Raw genomic sequence first — 19002 nt, 5'->3', positions numbered from 1 at the left:
CAGTGTGACCATATGGTTTGGCGGGGACTTCCTACCCACCGCAGAGGAAGTGTCCGTTTACAGTGCACAGTTCAGTTGTCTGCCATCACATCCTGTCTCCCAGCTTTAAACGGCAATACGAAGCCAGCTCTGCTCAGCCCAGTCACAGCTTTGAAGTTAAATCAAGCAGAAAGGAGACACAGTTCCCCATACCGTGCAATCAGCATTGGCATGAGATCTGGTGGGCCGCACGCAACCTCAAACAACAAAGCAACATAAAGGGAGATTCACTTTCTGCAGCTCGTATGTGTGAAGATGGTTCACTTTTCAGCCAGCGTTGCTGGTGGTGTGTCTGACACCCACCTGTCCTTGGGTAGAGTGTGATTAGGTGTTCTTAAAGCCAGCTTTTTGTAACAGAGTGGATGCGTGTAACAGATTGCGTGCGGAGAGCGATATGATAGGCTTATGATGGAATGATCCAGCAGACATTGACTAACAGTATGTGAAGTACAACGGGGCGGGTGTTATTGATGACTCTCTTAAAAAAGTGGGTATCATTGCCATGGCAGCCCATGCGTTATCACCACGCAGCCACGCCCAGTCCCCCCGGTTCAGACCAATGGGCAGCCAGCTGCCAAGCAAACAATCCCCAGCAGTGCTGGAATGGTTGCGGGCGAGAGGAGAATGCTAAATGTGCCACTTCATCTGGTGATTGACACAGAGCCTCTTGTTTACAGGCGCCATGGAGATTTGCATCTTTTTACCACTGCCACTCCTTCTCCTCTTCTCTCTCATTTCTCGCCTTCTCCTTTGTGTCCCCTTGCTTCACTCCCACAATCCTCCCCGTTTGTGGCGGCTCTGCATGAAGTGGATATTACCCCACCCTGCTGCTATGATATTGATCAGCCTCCTCCTTCCCTCTCCTCCTTTTCTTCATAGCCCACTGCATTGATTCCACCTCTCCCTCCGAGCCCGCCAGCTAGGAGTGATTACACACGCTGCTCACATACAGAGATGCAAACACACACACAAGCATACACATTAGTCTTCGGTAGGGATGTGGGACATGTAGCCTTGCTTTACTTTAAAGGCTATAAAGCTCAGCGGCTGCTGGACCAGCCCAGTGAAAACACTGCTTCTTTTCACTCAATCAAACCCAGTGACTGCCAGCTTACCATGACATATTACCATAATAAACATCTTTGTTATAGCATGTTAGCATAGCACACCAGCCATCTGGCATAAAGCTGACTGTGCTCTAGTGTTTTCTGTCAGGTTGGTGCTAAAGATGGCTGTGGTAGGGCTTGACAGGTGGACTCCAGACACCTTGTGATTCTGTGCAGAGCCACACGGAGCACATACACACTCCTTATATGGGCCTGCGGTGCTGCACTCACCAGCTACACACCAAAAGCTCTCCTACTAAAGTCAAAACAGTGAAATAAAACAGCTAGGAGTGGGTGTTAGAACAGCACAAGAAAAATACCTAATCACAAACTCGGCTCATCTGTGTCCACTTGAGCATAAAAATATCTCCCCACGTGTGAATGGACAGCCATGAAGTCGCGCCCCCGCCTAAAAACCCACGAGCAGCAGGAGCTCTTGGCTCGTCTGTACACGCTTGGACGTTAATCTGTTAACCAACCCTCTCAAATTGACCAGACAGTATCTCTGCTAACAATAGCGCGTGAAGTGCGAAAGGTTTGAGGTGGGGAGTCCTAGCCGATGAGCTAACGTAGGCAGTGTGGGCTGATGCAGCAAGAACAACCACTTATCTCTGTGTAACCTCTCTCCGGCAGCAGCAACAATCCAGAGGAGTGTCTACACCAACAGGCCAGAGATCCCACATATTATACGCACCCTCGCTGCCATTTGGCATTTAAATGGCATTTTAGCATAGCAGCAAACAGTTTGCACCTAATTATGGCTAGCTGTTGCTGTGTAATGAGTTGAGCTAGTGTCTCTAAAAAAGCCACGGCTACTCTTAAGGGTAAGCAATATCTTTGCTTAATCCCAAGGTGGACTGGATGTTAGAAAGGATGGGCAGTCAAACCTGATACTGAACCAGCCTGAAGCTAAATTATTAATTATTAAATCATTGATAAGCTAAGACCTAATCAGTTCTGCTCTCTGCATTAAAGAAATTCAGAAAATAGATTGCTACATAATAGATTGCTACACAATGCTACGGAAGCATTACCTTGCACAACTGGTCTCCCCGACTCTACTTTTTTCCCTAATTTGCAATAAGATTAAGAGATTTGTCTGTGATGCAATTATGCTATTCCCAATCCAGAAAAGATCTCTCTCTCTCCCTGAGTCTGAGGGGCGGGGCGCTCTCCCTCTGTCTCCCTCTCTCTCACACACGCACGCACGCACGCACGCACGCACGCACACACACACACACACACACACACACACACACACACACACACACACACACACACACACAGCTGTTTCATGCATCACACAAAAAGGCACTGCTCTTAATGACAATGCAGGAGAGAACCAAATGCCTCAAAAGCATAGTTACACTCCATCAGAGTCTGCGCTGACAATGCTTCTTGGCACAAGGGCAACAAGTCTTTTGCATTTGAGGGCACAAACAGAAGCAGACTGTTCGAAAAAACCAGTCAAAGCCAAGCGCAGAGATGTACAGCGTATGACTGCCGAGCTCACAGCCTATCTCGCCTTTCCCCAGCTATGCTATATATGCTAATATATGCCGGGTTATGGCTGAATTCACAAATTCAATCTGAAATGGTCAAAAGATCTTTTAAACTGTTGTTCGGAAACTGAACAGAGCAGGAGAGCATGAAGGGGTTAGCTTTTTGATGCAAAAACAATGATTTTGCAATTATTACACAATGCATATGAGTGAATAAAGCAATTCAGCTTTTAATTTTGCCTTTTCCCCTCCTAATAAGTTAAAAAGTACTAGATCAATAAACATTTAAATATCAACACTAACATTTGTGACTAATTAACAGGTAAGCACAATCAAAACTAAGATAAAGACAAAAGGGGAGGGGGGAACAAGGACAGTGTGAATGTGATCAATAGAGCTAATCAATATTCTTCCCCTGTACCTTCCACTGTTTGGATTAGTACTCGTATTGCACTACAACTATAACCTCGTAGACAGGGTCAAAGTGATTTAGAGAAAATGTCTCGCTTACAACTGAATGACACAATCAATTAGCTGCTTTCAAATAAGAAAAACAGTTAAAGCTGACAAATAAATAACATTACGTCTCATTATCGCTGTGAGTAGGCTCATCTAAAAACCCCACTAATGATCCAGGGAGGCATCTTTAGAGATGACGTTTTGGGCCAAAAAAAGTACTCCAGGAGACAGTCAGCCATCTGTTAACAGCGAGCTTCATCAGTCCCCCACCGGCCCTGTCAAAAGTCTACAGCTCAAACGGCGTAAGCACAAGCTCCACTGCGAGGTTGACGTTGGAGAAATGAGGTGTGTGTTTGGTGTAAATGTGCGTTTCTTGGCTCTGCGGGGAGGAGAGGACGAGAGGTCGCCGTCTATCCAAGGAGCACACCCCAGACATACGGGGGGTCTCGATCACCCCCATCAACCCTTCACACCCTCCGCCTGCTGATGGAAAGAGCCTCCGCACTCATCCGCCAACTCCATTACCTGCTGTGACAGGGCCGCGCATTAAATCATTCCGTTTCACCTGGAGAGGAAGGTGAAGGTAGGAGGAAAGAGAAGTGGGAGGAAGACAGTGAGTGTTTGTTTTTTTTAAATTCTTGCTGGTCTGTGAGCTAATTCTTACATGCCCTCGTGCTGGGCCGCCATCAGATCATCCCCATCCCAACATGCACAGACGCCACAAGATGAATCACAAGGGCCAGACAGAGGAGAGAAAGGAAAGAGGAGACAAAAGAATGCGGAATAAGGTGAGAAAGGTAAAATATAAGAAGACGTATTCAGTCGCAAATGGGTTGGCCACGATAGCAAACTATAAGTGGGCTGTTAAGCTCGATAGCTAGTTGGTGCAGTTAAGAGTCTACACAGCTGACTGCATTATCCCTATAAAAGCACGCTGCCTGTTCAATCTGGATTAAAAAAAATAATGTAATTTAAACGTGATTCAATTAGCTCTGGAAAGAAAAAAAGAAAAGCAAGAGAAGGAATTAAATAGCATGTCAGATAAAGCTCCCAACACAGATTCCTATGCAGGGCAGAAGCTTGGCTTTAAAAAGGGGGATAGGGGAGAAGCCACTAGATAAAACGTAATGGATTTGACAACTGTACACAAAAAAAGACAGACTTAAGGGAGGTCTGTACTTCTTTTTTTTTATCATTTCATTAAGATAGTGCTTAGGCTAATTTAACAGTGGGCTTAATAACGCAGACTTTCCTCCCTTTACTCTGTACACAAGTGTTAACTGCCTGCTGGAACAAAGGCGGCTCTGTTCACAAACACAACACTGCCAAACTGTTAAGTACATTCCTATAAAGAGAGGAACAAAGAGCATTTGAGCGTGGCAGGAGGGGAAATGAATACAGCTACTGAGGGGATAGCACGGCTCGGCCCTTTGATGCCAGGAAATGTCTTTACCATCACAGACACTGTTTATACAGCTTCGTAGCATACTCTTCTTCTTTCTTTTTTTTAAGATCGAGGCAACAATAAAATAAACTGGTAGTACTGTGAAATCTCAGTAGGGATGATGTTTGGGAGAGATTACTGCTGAGAAGGAGAGAAAGGGAGTCTGAGGTATGTACTGCCAGACAGCAGACAAGTGGAGGAGATGGTGGAGAATTTAGAGGTTTGGACTGTTTTTTAGGGAAGCACAGCAGAGTACTTGGGAGGGGGGCGTTACACAATGCAGGAATAATGAAGTGTGCAACGTTTTGTGTGTGGATACAAGTCGCAAGAAGGCACAAACACCTATCCGCAGGATAAATGAAGTGTGTGTGCAAGTGTGGTGAAGCGTCTCCGAGCCTTCGCAGCTGCGGTTCCCTCAGTCCATGTGATCCATTGGTGGTGACAGACAGGCAAACACAATTTAGGCTTGCCCATCAAAGCACATGCAGCACCAGCCGCAGCCACTGCAGGCGGAAATATGACGCACAGAATGGAAAATACACAATCCTCCCCTCTGTGTCTAAGAAAAGACCAGCACAGATTTGTCATTACCTGAAACACGAGGAAAAACACATTTTATCTATGCTTTTCAACCCTGTTTCTATGCCCTATTGTACATGCGAGCAAAGGCAGTCACCTTTCTGTCAATCATCGGGCATATTGGTGCATTTTATGGTTTGAAAGCTTCTACAAAATCTACTAAAATCCTTCGATGAGAGCAAAAGCTGCAACCATGAGCCCTTCCAGTGTTTTATTTGTTGGTTATGGAGTACCTCCAGTGTGTAAATCTTGATAATATGTCTGGTAAAACTCTCTGGTCTCTAGGTTTGTTCGCATATAACGACTGAGTTGTTCTCAAGAAACTGAATCAGACTTGTCAAACAGACCAACATCACCCTTTTAATGATCAAAGCTCGAGCACATGTCAGCCAGTTGTGTTGGATTAGATCAACAAGCATTTTTAGATGGAGGACAGAGTTAGCAGTCATTCAAGCTGTAGCACATGTACAAAGTGTCAGAAGGTCTGTATGAGATCGCTGTGGTGCTGCAGGGGAGCTGCTGGAGATGACAGCCTGTGGTGATGTCACTGTTTTTTTTGTTTTGTTTTTAACAGCTTTGCGAGGCGAGCGAGATCCAAGCTACGAAAAGCTACATTCCTCAGACCTCACGGCAATCCCTGAAATTTCCTCTTTTCGTGTCTTCCCCTGTCTCTGACCGATGCCTTTGCCCTCTTTTCCTTCCTCCCTCTGCTCTCTCTGCTGGCAAGAGTTAATTTGCACCATGTGTTCTTTAATAGAGATTGGAGGGGGGGGGGGATAGGGCCCTGGTGGAAGCGTGTGAACCCGATACCACTGTAAATCTCCACTTCCACAGCGTTATACTCTCTCGCCCCTCCTCCTCCTCTTTCTCTCCTTTTCTCTGTCATTCTTTTTTTTATTGGCATGTCACACATTGGACAAGCTGGAAATTAAACTGAGCTAAGTTGAGCACCAGTGGTGAAGCATGCCAGATACCTCCTTAAGCTGAGAAAGGGAGGGGAAAAGTGAATGTTGGAAAAAGGGAAAAGAGTGGCGGGGGGTGGGGGTGTGTGTAGCTGTAATGTAATGTAGGAGAAGGCGAGGAGGTGGGGGTAAAATTAGCCATCCGTTTTCAGAGCAGAGGCCAATCCAATTAAAGCTTGACCAGTCCACGCAAATGTGTTTAGTGTCTGGTTACTACACTCAGCACTGGGTGGCCAGGAAGACACAAGAGATTCTCCAAGTACAAAACTCACTGCAGCGACCAGGAAGGTGACACGGAAAAAATAAAATCCATGGAAATGATGAGTGAGCAAAGACAGAATGAAGAGTCTTATCTACAATTTAAGGTCCCAGTGGTTACGAGACGCTGTGAACATTAGCCTACTTCAAAGAAACCTTCACCCTCTAATTTAGTGTGCAGCCCCATATGGAGGACGAGGGGGAGGATGCTTTCTTTTCAATAGGAAGACCTTGGTTGAGTGATTAAACAGGCGCTGCCATTATTTTCCCATACCACCAGGTTGGGAGTCCTGTGTATTATGTGAGCATCAAATCTGCCTGCCTTTGTAGGCATCTGTGCCAAAAAGGGCATTTGTTTTTCCTGCTTTCTCATCAAAGTCAGCAGCAGAGAAGGCAGCAGTGTCTGTTTGCTATTAAGATAAAGTGTGGTGCTAAACTCCAGTGCATGGTGACTTCAGTTCATGTGATGAAAATGCAAAGAAATCAGAGTTGTTTTCAATTGTATTCAACTAAAAAAAATTTTTAAAGAGGAAAAGTGTCTGAAGCAGAGCAACCAAGTATTTTAACAAGGTGGCAACAAAAGGTGAAAAAAGCACTTTGATTTTCAATGTTGGTCCCAAATGTCATTTATCCCTGGAAAAAAATAATACTAATAAAATGAAATCTTTGCATGAGGCCAAGCCGGTCAGAGTAAACTAATTAGACTCTAAAGTGGGGGGGTAAAGTAGTCAAAAGGCTTCTCTGCTGAATTATTTAGCAGTGAAGGGTCACAGAGGTGGCTATTGATTGGGCCTTTCTGAAAATGTTACGGCCGCTGGCCTGGCCCTTCAGTCCGACCAACCCCCCATTGTCCGCAGGCTGCGCCCACACCCCATCTGGGAAAGTAATCACCACTCATAAAAAAAACACACACACACACAAACCCCATTTTGATTTCAGTCTACTTCACTCCCCTCCCGTCTTCTATCCTAGAGAAAGAGATAATCCTATTGGTTGAACAACTAGTTTCCATAGCAGCGTTTAGCTAATGCACAGCGAGGGCAGTGAGGGTGAGAGAAAAAAGTGTTATCTGTCCAAAAAGATGAAAAGAGGGAGAGAAGAGTCGAAGAGCCATGCAGAGGGTTGGGCAGGTTTCATTTCATACCCACAAGGAGAGCTCAATCCCAGTTGCTCCACTTGCTGGGCCTGAAATGTGTTGTTATCTCAACCTTGCCATTTGTATTGCTTTATTTATTCATCACTGCGCTGGTGTGGACAATCAATCTAACCCGTCTCCCAACAGAGACGGGGCTCTGTAGCTGTCAGAGAGACGCATGCCTGTCTCCATCTGATTTGAGAAATGCACCACGCTTGCAAACCGACACCAGAGTAGAACTACGGCTTGTCAGTCTTGCAAAAATTGTAAGCGCATACATGAACAGAAAGAGCAGCTGCTTTAAGCTGGTCACCAACGTGGCAGCTTAATGACCTAATGTTTTTCCAGAGAATGACATTAATGGCTTCACCTCAATGAAAATTCAAGCGTGAGAAACGCGAGTGAAGTATGGAGGGAACGGGATAGGGTGCCTCATACCTCACACAGAACAGAAGAATGAATCGAAATGGTCACAATGGACAAAGTGGCACGATAGTACCAAAACAGTGGCAGAAAATGCTTTGCTCATTGGGTCTAGTCATAATCAAATGCAAGGAGAGGAAAGGGAGTGGGCCATTTGTCAAATGAAGATAGCTAATCTGAGCAGAATTTGTCCAAATAGAAAAAACCCCCAAACAATCCTGCTTTGTTTCCCTTTTGCAGCCAAGTGGAAGTGAATGGCCATTCAGTGTTTAATAGCTGCTGTGTTGTGCTTGTATTGCTTTAAGGCTGCCACTCAATGGGGGAACATTACAGGCAGGATGCTTCAATCACACAGTCTGCAGCAGGCTCGCCTGGCCGGCCATGTCTGTAGACGCCTAGATGCCCTTGTCAAAGCTGCTTCCTCACAGAGAGCACAGAGACAAGCACACACTTAAGACAGCCCCATGCAACTGTGAAAGAGTGCACCTCCACATGTTCATGCCTGAGAAATGTAGCAGCTCGCTTACAGCAGCTGAGTGGACTGTGGAATGAAAGGAAGAGCTGAGAAGCACACACACGAATATATACACACACACACAAACACACAAAATTGCCCCTAATGACTGTAGCGCCCCTCTCTCAAGAGATGGCAGCGGCTGCTGCTCTACTCAATAAATATTAACAAGAAGTACGACTGATGGTGGTGCTCACTGATCCATAATTGCATTTCAAAATGTTCGATGGGGGTGGGGTGGAGGGTGGCCGCAAAGGGAGAAAGGAGATAAAAAAAAAGAGGAAGCTCAGCCTTCCAGGCAGTGACAAGAGACAAGTAGTGATGGCTGTCTAGTAAACCTCCCACTGTCATTTCGGTGGCTCAGCACCAACAGTCTGACATGCTTGCTTTCACTGAATCACCGCACATGTGGGGATGGACCGCGGGGACGGTCGCAAGCTCCATTAGCACATATACACTTACAGATATCCCACGGATCTGAATACGTGCATGTGAGCTAGCCGCAAGCTAATTAGCCCGTGGATCTCATTGTTAAACTAATTCTCAGCACTTTGGATTCCATTAGGACTGTAGTCAGGGTCCACAGAAAACCTAATAAGTGCTCATGTTAAGCATGCGTATTTATGCACATAAATTTGCATCTTTATCAAACATTTTTAATTATGGACTTTGAATAGGAAGCACTTTCCAAGGCTGAACGTTATACAGCAGCTAAAACAGTCAGGGATCAGTTGTGAGAGATATAATTAGCATTTGGTGTGCACATGTGTGCGTGTTTATGGAGAAGGTATACACATGTTGTTAACATGACACATTAACTGTTATGTCAATCTAAAGAAAACATGTATGTGAATACCCACACACAGATGGTGCATGTGTCCCGATTACACAGATAGTAAAGCTTAACAATAAATGATTTACTCATTAAATCACACACACGTGCCACTAACTGAGCTTTAGAGGCTTCTAAATCTGCACCCCTGTCTGCAGTGCACCTTTAGCATTGGTAGATGGGTTTTTTCATATTTTTTTAATCTAGCACTAAAACTGAGATGGGATTTTGTGCCATCATTAAAATATTACAGCACATCCACGCATCTGATTTTCTATAATAGTCCCACAAACAACCGTGTCACACTGTGAAAATGCAGAGTTTTCCTCATTAATTTGCAAGCTCTTTGCTAATTAAATGTTTTGGCCCGCCAATTAATTATTCCAACCGGTTCAGGAAATAGACAATATCATCTCAGCATCACAAAAGAGAAAATGCATCAAAATGCTTTTGAATGAAGTTAAATAAAAGAATCCTTTTCATTTTAAACACATACATTCAGATAATTCAAAATACTGCTGCCATTATTTGTAAGAGTTCTATGATAAAAGAGGATGACGCGAGTGATATGTCGAAACAAATTGGGGCCATTTCTTTGCATCAAACCGGATTTATTAACCGTAAAGACAGAGATTAGACACTGAGAGGAGATGTAAATCACCCCATGTGCAAAGCTAAACCCTTACAGCAGGATAAGCTACGCTTCCTATGCAATCTGTTATCCTCTGCAGAAACACCTATGGTTTCGACACATCTCATCATTTAGACTTAACATCATTATCTCCAGTAATGTGCATCCACACATGCCAAGTGCATGTATTGACGTGTTACTTGACAGTGCTCAGACCTGTACAAACACGACATCACAACATGTTTTCCCTGGACAAACACAAAGAACATAAAGCGTGTCGCAGATTAACCTGTGCACATCTCGCAGACGAAACAGAGCGCACTCAATCTCGGGTGGTTATAACCTTACACTGCTGCTAAATGACGGGACATAATGAAAACCAGTGAATACAGTGTGCTCTGTACTGTAGCTGATCAGGACTGCAACATATGAGCACGAATCCTGGCAAGATAATTGCATTGTACGTGGCATCTAATTAAATGTCCATAAGCAGGAAGATCCAGGGGTGGAGATGAGCATTTGTTTGTGAGGCTAACAGTGGGAGAGAAAGACTGTGAGGGTGTGTGTGTGTTTGTATGTTTGTGTGTTGGTGTACTGGGCTCCTCAATCCCTTGTTCCCCGAGGGAGAAACGCTGCAATCACTCCATTAACGAAAGAGGGAGGGAGACAGGGTTGCTGGCAGGGAAAGAGAAGGATGTAGGGAAAGGAAGGACGGGAGGGAGGATGGGGCACAGCTGACTTGGCCAATAACAGCAAATAAGGCTAGCTACAAGCAGAGAGGAGAGGTGGGAGGGTCAATGAGCGTCGAGGACACGAGCACAATGGCTTGAACATGGGATGGGAGGAGGGAGGGAGGTGAGTGACAGCAGATAAAGAGGAGAAGGGACGATGGGGGGAGGAGGGGAATGAAGTGTAGAAACAGACAGATGAGAGAGTGAGAGGGAGAGAAATGGAGACAGAGGAGAGAATTGAGGTAAGAAGAGCAGGATGGATTGGTGAAGTCAGGGTCAATGGGCAGATATGGCTGCAGACTGCTCAGCGCTCAGTTTCTGTCAGGCGGCTTTTTGTCTTCGATTCTTCTCTCACGGCGACATACGACTCGCGTGAGAACAAGATTAATACGTATCAAAGTACATGATCATAATACAAGCTGCGTGACCAGAATAGAAATGCGGCGCAAGCACACACAGACACGCACAAGATAAAAAACACACAAGTCTGTATCTGGCAAGCTCCCTGCATTGCTTTCATCCAGTATAGATTGTAACACATTACAAGGTCACGGCACTGGGTGTAAACAGAAACTAGCCCTTGTGGGAGAACAGCCTAAAGGACTGCAGGCCTTTAATTGACCTAACTAATCACATCCGAGAGAATGCACTGTGATGCACGTTTACAATACCCGCCATGTTACCCGCCTTAAACGAAACATTTCAATCATTCTTTGATTCATTTAAAGTCACAATTTCGTGCCACCATTTATTAGTTTTTTTTTTTAATCTCCTGCAAGTTTTGCAAATAATTTTTGTCATTTTCGAAAACTGATGAGTTTTACTAATGTTGCTGCAAACTTTCACACTTTTAATAATTGAAATGTGGGCGGCAGAGATTTTCATCTTTGTAAGAGTGTTTTAACACTTCGCCACGCCACTACCGCTTCTAACGGTTTAGAAACAGTCCGCTGCTGCTCATCTCCGTATCTTGGCAGACATGTTAGGAGGGAGGGAGGAGGTGGAACTCTATATGGATGGATCAATGTGTCACAGGGGTTGCAGTGGGCACCAAAGCTGCCACTGTTGACTAAACGAGTCAGGCAAAAATGATTGCCCTCCAAGTCCACAATGACCCTAAAAGTGACGCAGAATTGATTTTTTTTTTGCATGTGTTATTGTTGAATGGACATCTTGGTGTTTGTGTATGCGTGTGGAAAAGGGGTAGATGACATATATGTAATGAGAACAGGCTCAGAATCACCTCGACGTGGAGAAAACGCCAAGTGAGAAAAAGATAAGAAATACATAAACAGAGAGGCCGGCTTCAATCCTTGTTCTTTGCGTGCAGGAGAGATTGATGGCTGCATTCAGGATTTCTACACCCCACTAATTGGATTCACAGGTCATTAGATAAAGTACACAACTGAGACTGTTATGGCCTAAAGACTGAGGAAGGCAAGTGAGAGTTGGGGAAAACGGAGAAAGGTACGAGAAGGGCAATATTGATGAGGTTGTTTGGTTCAGGACCAATAAAATTTCTTCCCCTTTCTGCTGTGTCTCCAAAGCCCTGTTCCACCACGCAGAGGTGGGGTGGAGTGATCGATAATTTGTGCAGCAAGAAAAGGTGGTGGTGGTGGAGGGGGTTGGAGGCAGAAGGAGGGAGGGAGGTTAGAGAGGAGATGGGAAATAAAGAGAAGCAGTTGATGTTATACGACTCATGTTGCCTGTTGTCTCTTCCTTTCAATATATCGTGGCAGGGAGAGGAAATGAGATTAGCCTGACCATTATGTTCTGCAAAAGAGCCGAATGAGTGAAGGAGCATTTTATTCTCCCAAAAGCACAAGGCCTCTGTGCCCCAGTTTTGAGCGCAGGGTGACGGGGGTAGAATCGAGGTTGGCTCAGCTAGATGGTAGTTTATACAAACGCGCAATTACAACCTAAATCAGCCATCATCCTAAAAGAGGATTGTGTGCTAGACTACCAAACAGAGATTACGAGTTTTCAATGTAGCCTGGCTTTTTTTCTTTTCTTTTGTGTGTGTGTGTGTGTGTGTGTGTGTGTGTGTGTGTGTGTGAGTGATTTGTAGTTCAGTGACAAAGTGAGCTCACTGAAAAATGCTGTACGTGTTTAGAGAGCCAGCGGGGGCTTGTTGTCTTAACATAGGAGGACAAGGGTACAGTCTGCTCAAACACATACAGGCATGCAGATGGCTGTTCATTAATTACAGACGGACTGGGGGAGGGAGTAACAGAGAGACAGAGACAGACACAGAGGGAGACAGAGAGACAGAGAGAGAGGTCAGCTAATGTAGCTAGCATTCTGCCTCTCTCCCTGGACAATTACCTCTGCCTGCCCCAGACCTCTTCTGGCGCTCTTAATCAAGGTGCAAGTGCGTGGGTGTTCGTGCGAGTGTGTGTGCATGCGTTCATAAGAAAAGGTTCCTGCCATCCTCAGCAGTCTCTGAAAGCAATCCGATTAAAGCCTCGCTGCTGTGGGGCCTAGCTGCAAGGCCTGCAGCTCACCTTGAAAAACCTTCTACACTCAGCTTCCCATTGAGCACAAAAGCATTTGCAAGTGTGTGTAATTATCCTAAAAGACAATGATCACTTTACTAGAATTCATATATTCTCAATAAACAATCCATAAACGTGTAGATAAACAAGTAATTGGTCCACATGTAGCGGTTAAGAGGGGCTACTGTAGTCTTCATGCCTTGCCCCTCACAGCATCCACCAGTGTGTGTTTGTGTGTCTGTGTGTGTGAATTTTAGGCAAGGCTTAGGCATAGAAATAAGCGTTTGTATGAATGTGTGTGAATGGAAAGCACTTTAGCACTTTGGCTGCTCAAATTGAACAGAAAGGTGGTATATGAGTACAGTATGTTTACCTAACTTAATAGACATCTGTGCATTTTCTTGTTATTTTTGGCCAGTTTTACAAATAAACATGTATTTAAGCTTCAGTGAATTAGCTGTGACTGTGAAAGACAGGTGACCTGTCTAGAATCCACCCCACCTAAAACTGAAAAAGTGCGAAATTAAGCACAAAATGTTTATCTATATTACTTTAGAATCTCAATTCTGGTTTCCTTCGGTGGATGTTAGGCCACACACACACCCTCACCACTCCCCTGTCTCATAAAGCACCAAGTATGGCCTCTGACTCTAACAGCCATTCCTTTGGCCCAACCCTCCCCTCCCAAAGTCTTCTGTGCTCTGCTTAGACAACCAATCTCCTGAAAAACAGGTAATACTTGGGAGGCTTTGCCGTGGCTTCAAAAGGCAACACAAACCCATTCATTACAAATTCCAAGAGTCTTTTCCCAATAAACAGTGGTCACATTACTGCAAACCTGGACCGAAATGAGTTCCGCTTTTTTGTTCGCGGCAGTCGAATGCCACGCAAAAGACCAATTAAAAACATTCAAATTCAGTTTCATAATGAATTTCAAGCTTCAGTGAAATATTTCCATTTGAAGGTTGGCCCGAAAATAGAAAACAATCTTCTGGGTGCATCGGCCTTTAGGAAAGATCCAGCATGGGGTAAGCCACTGGTGCCATTAGTGTAAAAAGACACAGTGTGGCAATAAGACAATCCAGGATTTTACATCAAATTACAAATTACTTAAAAAAAGATAATCTGCACCCAGTCGTGAAACTCCTTCTAAAACTGTGCAGTGTGTCATTAAAGGCAATTACTATATAGCAAACTAACTGAAGCTCTCAAACCATAATACTGTGCCCTTTATTTTATTATTTGCATAGACAAAAACAAATCTATTACGGATGAACTCAACTTCCTCTTCTGGAGAAGGCAGTGTGAGTATGTGTGTGTGGCTGTGATGAATTTTAAGTGTCCTGTTGCGCAGAAAACAAGCACCGTCTCACTAAAGTGACCGAGCCTGATGAATCAGCTATTCTCATCAGCAAATTAAAAACTAATTTCTTTCTTTATTGAGCAAAAGAGGCAATTTGGCCACATTAGGTCGTAAAAAAGGGAAAAAAAAAATCAATTGAAAAGCGGTGAAGGTCTCCTTCGTTAAATCAATTAACCACATCGACTAACATCTATATTTCCATTACAGGCATTATTACACTGCCAGTGGACTGCAAAGGTTAGTGGTGTTTAAGATTCGCTGAAGGATTTTTATTTGCCAGTACAAAAAAAAAAACCCCAAACTGATGATATAATCCATCAGCACTTCAGTATGATCTGTTATGTAAATTTAATCAGCTTTGCCCCGATTTCCTTTGGAATTTCTTCTCAACAATAGTATGCTTTCCCTTGTATGCCATGTATGGATGGGTTGGTGTGAGGAAATGAGGACATGAAATAGGCTGATAGGAAGTGGAACAATAAAAAGAAATCTACTCACCAGCTTGAAATCCTGAATGCTACAAATGAAGTAGGGAGTGTTGGGCCGCTGACTCTCAATGTACACACAATCTGCAAGTGAGAAAAAAAAAAACAGGAGATGTTCACACTTCTCAAAGCTTTCATGCTTTTAAGCAGCCAGACTCAGTAATATATTATTTTGTGTGCTGTTACCTCTGCTGAAAAGACATTTTTTTCCTCCTTGAGTCAAATTCAATTGGAATGCGAGTAATAGGATTAAGGACTTTTGGAGCGCTACAAGGTTGCCTTTCCAAAGCAAACATTACGCCCCAGGGGAATTATGTTATTGTTCCACTCCATTTATACACCAGTGAGCAATACTAGCTTTAACCCCATCCCACCCCTCAAGTCTTCACTGTGACTTGTTTTTTACTAAAATGACAACTACAGCCAACAGTTAGCTCTGGGTTACTCTGAGAGAAACAAACCAATTAAAAAAAAGTGTGTGTGTGAGAGAGAGGAGCTGGGCCGGCTGGCTGCGTGGCTAAATTGAATGTGACTGGTGGTATGGCCAGGTCATGAACTCTCATCTCCTTAACAAAAACATTCACGCTGCAGAGGACAAAAAACACACAGCCACTTCTGTTAGGAAGGAGAAAAAAAAGGAGGAGGTGGTGGTGTTGGGGGACACAGCTAATGGTTACTGCTCACCCCGCCACAGTACTTTCCAGAAACAGCCAGGTTTTTAAATGATTATTGAGAGAGAGCGAGAGATGTGAATTCACAAAAGTCAAATTAGCATAACAGTCACCTTTGGCTCTTAACTGCAACACAAAACCAGGAGTGTGATCAAACTGAGTGTAAAATGATTTATTTTGGTGTAAAACAGGAGTTTATACCAGGCAGAGCAATCAAAAGCCATTCACTTAATTGATTGAGAAACAGATCGCACACACGCGGAAGCAGTGTGACAAAAGCTACTTGAATGCTCCCAGGGTCGGTGCTCCTACCAATTGGAGCAGCGAGGAGAGGAAAAGTGTAACGCTTCTGCTGCCATTAACTCGCATGCACACACACAGCCATGAAGGAGGGCGATATCTTGCAGCTCTGTGAGCTTTGACTCATGGGGGGGAAAAAAGAAAAGAAAGAAAGAGAGAACGCCACCATCGACAACATTTACACTGACAACACAAATGGCTGGCGCTCGTCTCGCTGAAACACCTGCTGAGCTGCTCCTCACAGAAGTATTACGCCACACTTTTCCCTAACAAAAGATCGCGTAGCCGCCTTCTCTCAGCGACCGACGCTGCCATCATCTGTTATTTATTTGTGTCAACAGAGTTATCGATCGGGCTGTGGTTTATCTTACCGCTTGCAGAGGAACAGAGAGGTGGCAAAAGACATTAAATGACTCTGACACCCAAGACACCATTTGTAGAGGGGGGCTGCTGTGTACATGTGCGCCTGTGACATCATGGGCTTTGTTTTTTGAAAAGCTATGTGTGCGCGCGTGTGTGTTTGTGTATGTAACCTCGGGGTGGGCTTGTTATCTGCTGGAGGCTGAATGAGCTGTTCTAAAAGGGGGAAGTGGGTGTGTGTGTGTGTGTGTGGGGGGGGGGGGGGGGGGGGGGGGGGGTATTATCGCCCTTGCTGGCTCTGAGTGACGCATTATATCTCTCTCACTACTGCCCTCTTCATGCTTCTCCACCACCACCCGCCCCCCTCCTCTACACCATCCCTGGAAGTCATTTACAAGATAACATGAATGAAAATATCCATCAGTGCTATTGTGTGATCTGTGAACAACACACTGTGTGTGTGTGTGTGTGTCTGTGTGTGTGTAGAGGAAGAGACAGAGAGAAACGGGTAGAGGAGGAGGTGGAGGAGGGAGGATCAGGATGGAGGGAGTGGGGGGAGGGCAGAGAACAAAAGAGACTAATCTGAATGAGATGACATGTTTCGGAGGAGTCAAATCGGGGGAATTAGGGTTTAGTGTCCCTTCACCTCGGCAGCACATTCATTTAGAGAGGCCAGATCTCCGAGTCTGCACCCCAGAGTGCATCAACAGGCACAAAGAACAGACAGCAAGAGTGAAAAAGATAGGTGGAGGGCAAAAAAAAAAAAGAGTGAGAGAGAGAGAGAGAGACGGGGATCTAGTTTAATCATTCACAGACAGCAAGCGAGTCTATTCTTCGAGCGTCAAAAGCACATTCTGAATTCATCCTGGGCACTAAAAGTCTACCACCTCAAGGGCATTTCTCTGAAATTGACTCGAACACGAATCTCAATGAATGTGAAAGTTAAATCCAAGTTAACGCTTCAGACTCTGTCATCTGAACAAAAAGGAGGAGGCGACGGAGCTCGGGGAGGTTTGGGTGGGTGAGTGGGGGGTTAGGCGGGGAGGAAGGCTGAACCGGGCCAAGCGGTTCCTCCGGGGGTCTGCCTGGTTTGGTTAAACGTTCCTGCCATTTTGTGCATTTGGAAATGGGTCTCCTCGCTCAAGTGGAGAAGTAGAAAGGGGAGGGGGCGAGGTATTTAACAGAGGCGGGGGTCCATGTGGGGGATGGGCTTTTTTTTTAGGGTTATAGTGTGTTCTGGCGAATGGATGCAGGCTTCACAGGAGGCAGGAGAGCCACGGCGGTGTTTTTTTTTTTTTTTTTTGCACATGAGCGCTCAATCATTCAAAAACCATACGTTTACGCCTTTCTGCTTGGAATCCACTGCTGACTGCAACGCCGAGAGAGACGGAGCGCGAGCTTGATACTTCGACAAAGGGAGATAATCAAGAAGTAACAGAGTGCAGTTCACCGAAACCTGATCCTGGTGGCGGCTGTTTCTCCGTTTAAACTGTACCTGCTGAGTTCAAGCGGCTGAATTTTCACTGTTACAACCTCACAACACACACAAACACACACTCAGTCTTTTTTTTTCTCAGCTGTACTTCATTGTTCAGCCAGCCATTCTCTCATGGCTGCCAAGCATGTCTAATCTAAAACACACCTAGCCTCAGCAAAGGAGGCATGTCCTATTCTCTTCTCCGTATCAAGCAAATAAAATGCTGTTTAATTTGCTGCAGCATTCCAGCAGAGGAGGGGAGGTGGGGGTGGGTAGGAGGTGGAGTTCTTAGATAATATCTGCTTGGATTTCTTTTATGAGCCAGCAACAATGGAAAGGTCACATTGTGAACACAGCCATGTATGCCAGTGTTTTGTAAACAGTGGTAAGGGGAGGAAGGGGGGGGGGTGCATATTTTAGGAAGCAAGACGGGCTTATTAAATCAAAAAGGGACTGTTTGTTTAAGCCGTGCTTGCAGGTGGTGAGTGATAACCAAGAGGCAGGACGCACCTGCGTTGTCAGAAGTGGTGCTCGGCTCAAACGGGCAATGAAGATGTGTGCGGCTTTAGCAAAGCTAGCAACAACGACAGCAACAACCCCACCCCCAACAATATTCTTTGAACCTACTGATCTTAAAATTAAACACACAACATGAAATACTGAAAGTACAGAGGTGTGAGATGAAATATAGATAGAAGAAAGATAAGAGTGGTGCAACTAGTGATTCACCGCAGCTCTCTTGAGCAAGACCAGCTGATGACCAAGGCCACTTCCTGCTGGGCCGGTCTCAGCGGGGTGCGCAACAGGCAGTCGAGCCCTGAAGGTAAACAGACACTTGATTCTTCCCCAACTTTCCTTCCTCTCGTCTCAACAACCAGCCCAACAAGTCTCCCTTCTTCTCACTGGAAAAGCAGTGGGAAATACCTGGCAAGCGATACCATCAGCTCTCTACAATAGGGCAGGCCTACAGCTGACTGAGCTCCTAGGGGAGAACAGAAGCTCTTTGACAACACCACCACCCCCCCCCCCCCACCCCTCTCCTTTCCCTCTCGGCTAGCCCACGCTTTCTCATTTAGCAGTCGGCAGGTGGTTGGATTTCACTAAAAAGCCCTTTTCCCAGAGTCTCTAGCGTGGGGAGAGATGGGAGAGCGGAGAGGGCCCTTTTAAAAATAGATCTGTTCAGTTAACGACAGGCTACAGATTCACACTGCTATGTTTCAATATGAAATGACTCCA

The 19002-nt window shown here is 45.0% G+C and overlaps 1 protein-coding gene across 6 annotated transcripts in view; it reads right to left on the bottom strand.

Annotated features, from left to right (window-relative positions):
* Positions 1–19002, bottom strand: part of rerea (arginine-glutamic acid dipeptide (RE) repeats a) — a 133653-nt gene that overhangs the window by 51349 nt on the left and 63302 nt on the right. For all 6 annotated transcript variants that reach the window (XM_086278326.1, XM_086278324.1, XM_086278321.1 and 3 more), the window contains one exon: positions 14972–15042. In XM_086278326.1, the coding sequence (XP_086134452.1) occupies positions 14972–15042 (71 nt within the window). The remainder of the gene's footprint in view (positions 1–14971; positions 15043–19002) is intronic.

The sequence above is a fragment of the Aulonocara sp. 'chitande type north' Nkhata Bay genome, linkage group LG20, assembly GCF_057382095.1.
Source record: "Aulonocara sp. 'chitande type north' Nkhata Bay isolate Kocher_YH1m ecotype deep benthic linkage group LG20, A_spYH_male_GT1.1, whole genome shotgun sequence".
NCBI lineage: Eukaryota > Metazoa > Chordata > Actinopteri > Cichliformes > Cichlidae > Aulonocara > Aulonocara sp. 'chitande type north' Nkhata Bay.
The sequence above is the reverse complement of the archived record's forward strand: the minus strand, read 5'-3'. Positions and strand labels throughout refer to the sequence as shown.